At 53.7% G+C, this 12315-nt stretch overlaps 1 protein-coding gene across 1 annotated transcript in view; it reads right to left on the bottom strand.

The window, feature by feature from the left end:
* Positions 1 to 12315, bottom strand: part of DPP10 (dipeptidyl peptidase like 10) — a 122329-nt gene that overhangs the window by 49485 nt on the left and 60529 nt on the right. The window contains 2 exon segments of the mRNA XM_040358357.1: positions 1653 to 1691; positions 5402 to 5525. Of these exon segments, the coding sequence (XP_040214291.1) occupies positions 1653 to 1691; positions 5402 to 5525 (163 nt within the window).

The following is a 12315-nucleotide window of genomic DNA, read 5'->3' as shown; positions in this document are numbered from 1 at the left end:
ATGCAGCTAGCTGTCAGGAGATTTTGGAGCACTTCATGCTTCCATCTGCTGAAAAGCTTTATGGAGATGAAGATTTCATTTTTCAGCACGACCTGGCACCTGCTCACAGTGCCAAAACCACTGGTAAATGGTTTACTGACCATACTGTGCTCAATTGGCCTGCCAACTCTCCTGACCTGAACCCCATAGAGAATCTGTGGGATATTGGGAAGAGAAAGTTGAGAGACGCAAGACCCAACACTCTGGATGAGCTTAAGGCCGCTACCGAAGCATCCTGGGCCTCCATAAAACCTCAGCAGTGCCTCCATAACACCTCAGCAGTGCCTCCATAACACCTCTGCAGTGCCACAGGCTGATTGCCTCCATGCCACGCCGCATTGAAGCAGTCATTTCTGCAAAAGGATTCAAGACCAAGTATTGAGTGCATAACTCAACATAATTATTTGAAGGTTGACTTTTTTTTAATTAAAAACACTTCTCTTTTATTGGTCGGATGAAATATGCTAATTTTTTGAGATAGGAATTTTGGGTTTTCATGAGCTGTATGCCAAAATCATCAATATTACAACAATAAAAAGGCTTCAACTACTTCAGTTGTGTGTAATGAATCTAAAATATATGAAAGTCTAATGTTTATCAGTATATTACAGAAAATAATGAACTTTGACCCCCATCATTCTATACATTATATATAGACACTGACCCCCATCATTCTATACATTATATATATAGACACTGACCCCCATCATTCTATACATTATATATATATATATATAGACACTGACCCCCATCATTCTATACATTATATATATATAGACACTGACCCCCATCATTCTCTACATTATATATAGACACTGACCCCCATCATTCTCTACATTATATATATATAGACACTGACCCCCATCATTCTCTACATTATATATAGACACTGACCCCCATCATTCTATACATTATATATATATACAGACACTGACCCCCATCATTCTCTACATTATATATATATAGACACTGACCCCCATCATTTTATACATTATATATATATATATATAGACACTGACCCCCATCATTCTATACATTATATATATATAGACACTGACCCCCATCATTCTATACATTATATATATATATATAGACACTGACCCCCATCATTCTATACATTATATATATAGACACTGACCCCCATCATTCTATACATTATATATATATAGACACTGACCCCCATCATTCTCTACATTATATATAGACACTGACCCCCATCATTCTCTACATTATATATATATATAGACACTGACCCCCATCATTCTCTACATTATATATAGACACTGACCCCCATCATTCTCTACATTATATATATATAGACACTGACCCCCATCATTCTCTACATTATATATATATAGACACTGACCCCCATCATTCTCTACATTATATATAGACACTGACCCCCATCATTCTATACATTATATATATATACAGACACTGACCCCCATCATTCTCTACATTATATATATATATAGACACTGACCCCCATCATTCTATACATTATATATATATAGACACTGACCCCCATCATTTTATACATTATATATATATATATATATATAGACACTGACCCCCATCATTCTCTACATTATATATATTTGGGGGATATTTACCTGTTTGGACAGCCAGACCTCCGACATCACTTCATATTTCTGAAAAATACATTTATAATAAATCTGATTATTGTATGGCGCGGCTGATGTCATGTGACTGCGGCAGAGGAAATCCTCCCCTCAATCCAGACCCCCCCCCAGAGGAAATCCTCCTCTCAATCCAGACCCCCCCCAGAGGAAATCCGCTGTGGGTGGGCCCTGTGGATGGGTGCTGTGGGCGGGGGCTGTGGGTGGGCCCTGTGGATGGGGGCTGTGGGTGGGCCCTGTGGATGGGTGCTGTGTGCGGGGGCTGTGGGCGGGGGCTGTGGGTGGGCCCTGTGGATGGGTGCTGTGTGCAGGGGCTGTGGGCGGGCCCTTGCCATCCTCTCACAATGTAGGACTGTTGGCAGTGGTGGCTGGTGCTCAAAATTTTTGGGGGGGCGCAAACAAAGAAAAAAAAAATCGCAGCCGCACTGTGCCATCAAATGCAGCCACTGTTCCATCAATTCGCACCACTGTGCCATGCCATCAAATGCAGCCACTGTTCCATCAATTCGCACCACTGTGCCATGCCATCAAACGCAGTCACTGTGCCATCAAATGCAGCCACTGTGCCATGCCATCAAACGCAGCCACTGTGCCTTGCCATCAAACGCAGCCACTGTGCCATCAATTGTCACCACTGTGCCATGCCATATAACGCAGCCACTGTGCCATCAATTGTCACCACTGTGCCATGCCATATAACGCAGCCACTGTGCCATGCCATCAATTGTGGTCACTGTGCCATCAAATGCAGCCACTGTTCCATCAATTCGCACCACTGTGCCATGCCATCAAATGCAGCCACTGTTCCATCAATTCGCACCACTGTGCCATGCCATCAAACGCAGTCACTGTGCCATCAAATGCAGCCACTGTGCCATGCCATCAAACGCAGTCACTGTGCCTTGCCATCAAACGCAGCCACTGTGCCTTGCCATCAAACGCAGCCACTGTGCCATCAATTGTCACCACTGTGCCATGCCATATAACGCAGCCACTGTGCCATCAATTGTCACCACTGTGCCATGCCATATAACGCAGCCACTGTGCCATGCCATCAATTGTGGTCACTGTGCCATCAAATGCAGCCACTGTTCCATCAATTCGCACCACTGTGCCTTGCCATCAAACGCAGCCACTGTGCCATCAAACGCAGCCACTGTGCCATGCCATCAATTGTGGTCACCGTGCCATGCCATCAATTGTCACCACTGTGCCATGCCATCAAATGCAGCCACTGTGCCCATTCATGCCGCTGTGCCAATTGTCCCCACTGTGTCACTGTCCAGTCATCCATCCACCTCAGAGCTTTATATTATAACCTGCTGGGGCTTGTAGTTCCCCATCTTCTCCTGGGCTCAGGTGCATGCCATCCACACCCATCCACCTCAGAGCCTTATTGTATGTATAACCTGCTGGGACTTGTAGTTCTCCAATCTCCATCTTCTCCATGAGCCCCAGGAGAAGATGAAGAACTACAAGTCCCAGCAGTCTAAATACAATAAAAGGCTCCGAGGTGGATGGGTGGGGATCAGGCAGTGAAAAAAACAATAACGGGGGTAGGAGGTGCTTCCTGACGGCAGACATTTAAAAAACGTTTTCAATAAGCGGGTGGGGGGGGGGGGGGGTGGTGCTTCCTGACGGCATTTTGAAGTTTCAATAAGCGGGTGGGGGGGGTGTCGGCCGCCGATGGAAAGTGCATGCACCCGCTCGGCCATGACAATACTACTCGCGCCGGAAGCATGTGGCGTGATGGGCAGCGCCACAAAGGCATATTTTGGCTGCCAATGTAGCGCCACGTCTGCAATCCCGTGATTGCACAGACGTGGCGCTACTCCTTGAGCACTGTGCCCGGCGTCCGGACACAGTGCACATAAGGACCTTTTTTGGATTTTTTTTCCTTCTTAAAGGCACAGGTTTAAATAATTTTATATATTTTTTTTTTCTGACTGGGGGAGAGGGGGCGGCGCCCGGGCGCCCCTATGGACGGGCCGCCACTGAGTCTGTTGGTCCTGAGCAGTATGCGGTGAGGTCCTCCTTCCATGTACAAGGGGAGCTCTGTATACCAGTCACTGCACAGGCTCCTCCCATATACACATAGCGACAGCCAATGAAGAAGGAGGGAGGAGTCATCATCATCCACCCTTCAATAATCACTATCTATAGAAGGGATTCCAGTCCATCAATAAAATCCCTCCATTGTATTCCATGGCAGAATCTAATGATTGGACTTCTTTATGAATGGGTTGGAATGTCGCAATCGATGCGCCTCGAGATCGGAAGGGTCGCAATCAAATAATGAAATAAAATAAAAATCAAAGCTGTGGTTCCAGATTTATTCTATGTGAAGGGGCGGAGACAGGTTATCTGTGGGGCGGAGACAGGTTATCTGTGGGGCGGAGACAGGTTATCTGTGGGGCGGAGACAGGTCATCTGTGGGGCGGAGACAGGTTATCTGTGGGGCGGAGACAGGTTATCTGTGGGGCGGAGACAGGTTATCTGTGGGGCGGAGACAGGTTATCTGTGGGGCGGAGACAGGTTATCTGTGGGGCGGAGACAGGTTATCTGTGGGGCGGAGACAGGTCATCTGTGGGGCGGAGACAGGTCATCTGTGGGGCGGAGACAGGTCATCTGTGGGGCGGAGACAGGTCATCTGTGGGGCGGAGACAGGTTATCTGTGGGGCGGAGACAGGTTATCTGTGGGGCGGAGACAGGTCATCTGTGGGGCGGAGACAGGTTATCTGTGGGGCGGAGACAGGTTATCTGTGGGGCGGAGACAGGTTATCTGTGGGGCGGAGACAGGTTATCTGTGGGGCGGAGACAGGTTATCTGTGGGGCGGAGACAGGTCATCTGTGGGGCGGAGACAGGTCATCTGTGGGGCGGAGACAGGTTATCTGTGGGGCGGAGACAGGTTATCTGTGGGGCGGAGACAGGTTATCTGTGGGGCGGAGACAGGTTATCTGTGGGGCGGAGACAGGTCATCTGTGGGGCGGAGACAGGTTATCTGTGGGGCGGAGACAGGTTATCTGTGGGGCGGAGTTAGTTTTCTGTATTTTTTATTGATTTGAAATAAACAGAATAAAAGAAAAATCTTTGGACCAATCAAATCGCTCGATGTCTAAAACAAGAAACCCCCCCTCCTCCCATCGGTCCCTCCCCTCCCCCTCCTCCCATCGGGCCCTCCCCCTCCTCCCATCGGTCCCTCCCCTCCCCCTCCTCCCGTCGGGCCCCCCCCTTCTCCCATCAGGTCCCCTCCCCCTCCTCCCATCGGTCCCTCCCCTCCCCCTCCTCCCGTCGGGCCCCCCCCTTCTCCCATCGGGTCCCCTCCTCCCATCGGTCCCTCCCCTCCCCCTCCTGCCATCGGGCCCTCCCCTCCTCCCATCGGTCCCTCTCCTCCCATCGGGCCCTCCTCTCCCCCTCCTCCCATCGGTCCCTCCCCTCCCCCTCCTCCCATCGGGCCCTCCCCCTCCTCCCATCGGTCCCTCCCCTCCCCCTCCTCCCGTCGGGCCCCCCCTTCTCCCATCAGGTCCCCTCCCCCTCCTCCCATCGGTCCCTCCCCTCCCTCTCCTCCCATCGGGCCTCCCCTCCTCCCAGCGGCCCCTCCCCCTCCTCCCATCGGTCCCTCCCATCCCCCTCCTCCCATCGGTCCCTCCCATCCCCCTCCTCCCATCGGTCCCTCCCCCTCCTCCCATCGGTCCCTCCCCCATCGGTCCCTCCCCCGCACCTTGCTGCACGCTCCGGTGGTGGTCTCGCACACGGTCAGGATGGAGATGTTCTGGAGTCGGTTGAGCCAGCGGACGACGGTCCTCGTGTTGCTGATCCACTTCACCATGGTGATGTAATAATCTCTGAGGAGGGGAGATCAGATTACACGTCACACTCAGGAATCACATGGTCCAGGACCCACCCCCGGACTCTGATTGGATAATCTGAATGCTGCTCTACGGGGGCCAATCAGGGGTAAGCCTCCTGTACAGCGGAGCTCAGACTGGGAGAGGGAGGGGCAGGACTGGCCGCCAGTAGATGGAGTTATTGATCATAAAGAAGTTTTTATTTCCTATAATCATCAGCGCCATCTAGTGGCCATAATGCAGTATTTTCCTATGCTGTATGAATAAATAACATTTAATCCGGAGAAGGAACGCACCCAACAACATTCGATCTTCCCCTCAGGCCTCACATAATGAATATACAGAGGGGGGGGGGGAGGGGGGATACCGATCGTCTCCCCTGCAGATTGTTACATAGAAATGAAGGGTCTGTAATTTTGTATTTTATATGATGGAGACAGAAGATCAACCAAAACTCCAGAGAGATCACATGATACAAATGTTATACATGGAGGAGAATAAGTATTTGACCCCCTTAGTAGTTGGGGGAGGTTCCTTAGTAGTTGGGGGAGGTTCCTTAGTAGTTGGGGGAGGTTCCTTAGTCATTGGGGGAGGTCCCTTAGTCATTGGGGGAGGGTCCTTAGTCGTTGGGGGAGGTTCCTTAGTAGTTGGGGGAGGTTCCTTAGTAGTTGGGGGAGGTTCCTTAGTAGTTGGGGGAGGTTCCTTAGTAGTTGGGGGAGGTTCCTTGGTAGTTGGGGGAGGTTCCTTGGTAGCTGGGGGAGGTTCCTTAGTAGTTGGGGGAGGTCCCTTAGTAGTCAGGGGAGGTTCCTTAGTAGTTGGGGGAGGTTCCTCAGTAGTTGGGGGAGGTTCCTTAGTAGTTGGCGGAGGGTCCTTAATAGTTGGGGGAGGTCCCTTAGTAGTCGGGGGAGGTTCCTTAGTAGTCAGGGGAGGTTCCTTAGTAGTCGGGGGAGGTTCCTTGGTAGTTAGGGGAGGTTCCATAGTAGTTGGGGGAGGTTCCATAGTAGTTGGGGGAGGTTCCATAGTAGTTGGGGGAGGTTCCATAGTAGTTGGGGGAGGTTCCTTAGTAGTTGGGGAGGTTCCTTAGTCGTTGGGGGAGGTTCCTTAGTCGTTGGGGGAGGTTCCTTAGTAGTTGGGGGAGGTCCCTTAGTAGTTGGGGGAAGTCCCTTAGTAGTTGGGGGAGGTTCCTTGGTAGTTGGGGGAGGTTCCTTGTTGGGAAGCACAGAGGTCAGACGTTTCTTGTAGTTGGGGGAGGCTCCTTAGTAGTTGGGGGAGGTTCCTTAGTAGTTGGGGGAGGTTCCTTGTTGGGAAGCACAGAGGTCAGACGTTTCTTGTAGTTGGGGGAGGTTCCTTAGTAGTTGGGGGAGGTTCCTTAGTAGTCGGGGGAGGTTCCTTAGTAGTTGGGGAAGTCCCTTAGTAGTTGGGGGAGGTCCCTTAGTAGTTGGGGGAAGTCCCTTAGTAGTTGGGGGAGGTTCCTTGGTAGTTGGGGGAGGTTCCTTAGTAGTTGGGGGAGGTTCCTTGTTGGGAAGCACAGAGGTCAGACGTTTCTTGTAGTTGGGGGAGGTTCCTTAGTAGTCGGGGGAGGTTCCTTAGTAGTTGGGGAAGTCCCTTAGTAGTTGGGGGAAGTCCCTTAGTAGTTGGGGGAGGTTCCTTGTTGGGAAGCACAGAGGTCAGACGTTTCTTGTAGTTGGGGGAGGTTCCTTAGTAGTTGGGGGAGGTTCCTTAGTAGTCGGGGGAGGTTCCTTAGTAGTTGGGGAAGTCCCTTAGTAGTTGGGGGAGGTCCCTTAGTAGTTGGGGGAGGTCCCTTAGTAGTTGGGGGAGGTTCCTTGTTGGGAAGCACAGAGGTCAGACGTTTCTTGTAGTTGGGGGAGGTTCCTTAGTAGTTGGGGGAGGTTCCTTAGTAGTCGGGGGAGGTTCCTTAGTAGTTGGGGAAGTCCCTTAGTAGTTGGGGGAAGTCCCTTAGTAGTTGGGGGAAGTCCCTTAGTAGTTGGGGGAGGTCCCTTAGTAGTTGGGGGAAGTCCCTTAGTAGTTGGGGAGGTTCCTTAGTCGTTGGGGGAGGTTCCTTAGTCGTTGGGGGAGGTTCCTTAGTAGTTGGGGGAGGTCCCTTAGTAGTTGGGGGAAGTCCCTTAGTAGTTGGGGGAGGTTCCTTGGTAGTTGGGGGAGGTTCCTCAGTAGTCGGGGGAGGTCCTTGTTGGAAGCACAGAGGTCAGACGTTTCTTGTAGTTGGGGGAGGTTCCTTAGTAGTTGGGGGAGGTTCCTTAGTAGTCGGGGGAGGTTCCTTAGTAGTTGGGGAAGTCCCTTAGTAGTTGGGGGAAGTCCCTTAGTAGTTGGGGGAGGTTCCTTAGTAGTCGGGGGAGGTTCCTTGGTAGTTGGGGGAGGTTCCTTAGTAGTTGGGGAAGTCCCTTAGTAGTTGGGGGAGGTTCCTCAGTAGTCGGGGGAGGTCCTTGTTGGAAGCACAGAGGTCAGACGTTTCTTGTAGTTGGTGATCAGGTCTCCACACATCTCAGGGGGGATTTTCTCTAAATCCTCGAAGTCTCAGCTCCTCCTCCATACATTTTCTATGGGATGAAGGTCTGGAGACCGGCTAGGCCACGCCATACATTTTCTTTGCTGTATACATTGTGTGTTGTGGACTCTTTGCTGGGATGGTTTGGGGTGTGGTTGTATTCTATTGTCTATTGTGGGGTCTGAAGCCTCAACTATTATGGGATGTGTAATTGTGTTGCTGTGAGGAAAGGGGGAGGGGGGATTCCTCCAACAGCCCCTCTGCTCATAAGACTGTTTACTGAGGAGAAGTTTGAACCCACCTGACCTGTGTGTCCGTTGTCATTGGACAGTTTTCCAAGGCTGGGGGGAGGAGTCTCTGAGTTATTTATCTGTTGTGTCCATGTTTGTCTGGTGATTGGGGGAGGGGGGAGTCGGGGGCGGAGCTGGATCAGGACAGAGGAAGCATTGAGGGCGGATCTAGTCCCGGGACCCTCACATACAATGTATCATGTGACTTACAGACCCTTCATTTCTATGTAACAATCTGCAGGGGAGACGATCGATATCCCCCCTCCCCCCCTCTGTATACAGACAGCATCAGAGAATGAAGAGCTCCGCCCTATAAATCCCCCCTCCCCCGCGGGGCCCATCAAACCAACACGTTATAGGACAGCGGCCAACCCTAACCCCACCTACCGATCCAATCCACCTACCGATCCAATCCACCACCATCCCCCCACCTACCGATCCAATCCACCACCATCCGCCCACCTACCGATCCAATCCACCACCATCCCCCACCTACCGATCCAATCCACCACCATCCCCCCACCTACCAATCCACCATCCCCCACCTACCGATCCAATCCACCACCATCCACCCACCTACCGATCCAATCCACCACCATCCACCCACCTACCAATCCAATCTACCGCCATCCCCCCACCTACCGATCCAATCCACCACCATCCACCCACCTACCGATCCAATCCACCACCATCCCCCCACCTACCGATCCAATCCACCACCATCCCCCCACCTACCGATCCAATCCACCACCATCCCCCCACCTACCGATCCAATCCACCACCATCCCCCCACCTACCGATCCAATCCACCTACCGATCCAATCCACCACCATCCCCCCACCTACCGATCCAATCCACCACCATCCCCCCACCTACCGATCCAATCCACCACCATCCCCCCACCTACCGATCCAATCCACCACCATCCCCCACCTACCGATCCAATCCACCTACCGATCCAATCCACCTACCGATCCAATCCACCATCCCCCACCTACCGATCCAATCCACCACCATCCCCCCACCTACCGATCCAATCCACCACCATCCCCCCACCTACCGATCCAATCCACCACCATCCCCCCACCTACCGATCCAATCCACCACCATCCGCCCACCTACCGATCCAATCCACCACCATCCCCCACCTACCGATCCAATCCACCTACCGATCCAATCCACCACCATCCCCCCACCTACCGATCCAATCCACCACCATCCCCCCACCTACCAAACCAATCCACCACCATCCGCCCACCTACCGATCCAATCCACCACCATCCCCCACCTACCGATCCAATCCACCACCATCCCCCCACCTACCGATCCAATCCACCACCATCCCCCCACCTACCAATCCACCACCATCCCCCCACCTACCGATCCAATCCACCTACCGATCCAATCCACCACCATCCCCCCACCTACCGATCCAATCCACCACCATCCCCCACCTACCGATCCAATCCACCTACCGATCCAATCCACCTACCGATCCAATCCACCATCCCCCACCTACCGATCCAATCCACCACCATCCCCCCACCTACCGATCCAATCCACCACCATCCCCCCACCTACCGATCCAATCCACCTACCGATCCAATCCACCACCATCCCCCCACCTACCGATCCAATCCACCACCACCCCCCCACCTACCAAACCAATCCACCACCATCCCCCCACCTACCGATCCAATCCACCACCATCCCCCCACCTACCGATCCAATCCACCACCATCCCCCCACCTACCAAACCAATCCACCACCATCCCCCCACCTACCGATCCAATCCACCACCATCCCCCACCTACCAATCCAATCCACCACCATCCCCCCACCTACCGATCCAATCCACCACCATCCCCCCACCTACCGATCCAATCCACCACCATCCCCCACCTACCGATCCAATCCACCTACCGATCCAATCCACCTACCGATCCAATCCACCATCCCCCACCTACCGATCCAATCCACCACCATCCGCCCACCTACCGATCCAATCTACCACCATCCCCCCACCTACCGATCCAATCCACCACCATCCCCCCACCTACCGATCCAATCCACCACCATCCCCCCCACCTACCGATCCAATCCACCACCATCCCCCACCTACCGATCCAATCCACCTACCGATCCAATCCACCACCATCCCCCCACCTACCGATCCAATCCACCACCATCCCCCACCTACCGATCCAATCCACCATCCCCCACCTACCGATCCAATCCACCACCATCCCCCCACCTACCAAACCAATCCACCACCATCCGCCCACCTACCGATCCAATCCACCACCATCCCCCACCTAACGATCCAATCCACCGCCATCCACCCACCTACCGATCCAATCCACCACCATCCCCCCACCTACCGATCCAATCCACCACCATCCCCCCACCTACCGATCCAATCTACCACCATCCCCCACCTACCGATCCAATCCACCACCATCCCCCCACCTACCGATCCAATCCACCACCATCCCCCACCTACCGATCCAATCCACCACCATCCCCCCACCTACCGATCCAATCCACCACCATCCCCCCACCTACCAATCCAATCCACCACCATCCCCCCACCTACCGATCCAATCCACCACCATCCCCCCACCTACCAATCCAATCCACCACCATCCCCCCACCTACCGATCCAATCCACCACCATCCCCCCACCTACCAATCCACCACCATCCCCCCACCTACCGATCCAATCCACCTACCGATCCAATCCACCACCATCCCCCCACCTACCGATCCAATCCACCACCATCCCCCCACCTACCGATCCAATCCACCACCATCCCCCACCTACCGATCCAATCCACCTACCGATCCAATCCACCTACCGATCCAATCCACCATCCCCCACCTACCGATCCAATCCACCACCATCCCCCCACCTACCGATCCAATCCACCACCATCCCCCCACCTACCGATCCAATCCACCTACCGATCCAATCCACCACCATCCCCCCACCTACCGATCCAATCCACCACCACCCCCCACCTACCAAACCAATCCACCACCATCCCCCACCTACCGATCCAATCCACCACCATCCCCCCACCTACCGATCCAATCCACCACCATCCCCCCACCTACCAAACCAATCCACCACCATCCCCCCACCTACCGATCCAATCCACCACCATCCCCCACCTACCAATCCAATCCACCACCATCCCCCCACCTACCGATCCAATCCACCACCATCCCCCCACCTACCGATCCAATCCACCACCATCCCCCCACCTACCGATCCAATCCACCACCATCCCCCCACCTACCGATCCAATCCACCACCATCCCCCCACCTACCGATCCAATCCACCACCATCCCCCCACCTACCGATCCAATCCACCACCATCCGCCCACCTACCGATCCAATCCACCACCATCCCCCCACCTACCGATCCAATCCACCACCATCCCCCCACCTACCGATCCAATCCACCACCATCCCCCCACCTACCGATCCAATCCACCACCATCCCCCCACCTACCGATCCAATCCACCACCATCCACCCACCTACCGATCCAATCCACCACCATCCCCCCACCTACCGATCCAATCCACCATCCCCCACCTACCAATCCACCACCATCCCCCCACCTACCAATCCAATCCACCACCATCCCCCCACCTACCGATCCAATCCACCATCCCCCACCTACCAATCCACCACCATCCCCCCACCTACCGATCCAATCCACCACCATCCCCCCACCTACCGATCCAATCCACCATCCCCCCACCTACCAATCCACCACCATCCCCCCACCTACCAATCCAATCCACCACCATCCCCCCACCTACCAATCCAATCCACCACCATCCCCCCACCTACCGATCCAATCCACCACCATCCGCCCACCTACCGATCCAATCCACCACCATCCCCCCACCTACCGATCCACCACCATCCCCCCACCTACCGATCCAATCCACCACCATCCCCCCACCTACCGATCCAATC

This window comes from Rana temporaria, chromosome 6 (assembly GCF_905171775.1).
Source record: "Rana temporaria chromosome 6, aRanTem1.1, whole genome shotgun sequence".
NCBI lineage: Eukaryota > Metazoa > Chordata > Amphibia > Anura > Ranidae > Rana > Rana temporaria.
This window is presented reverse-complemented; position numbering and strand designations above follow the sequence as displayed.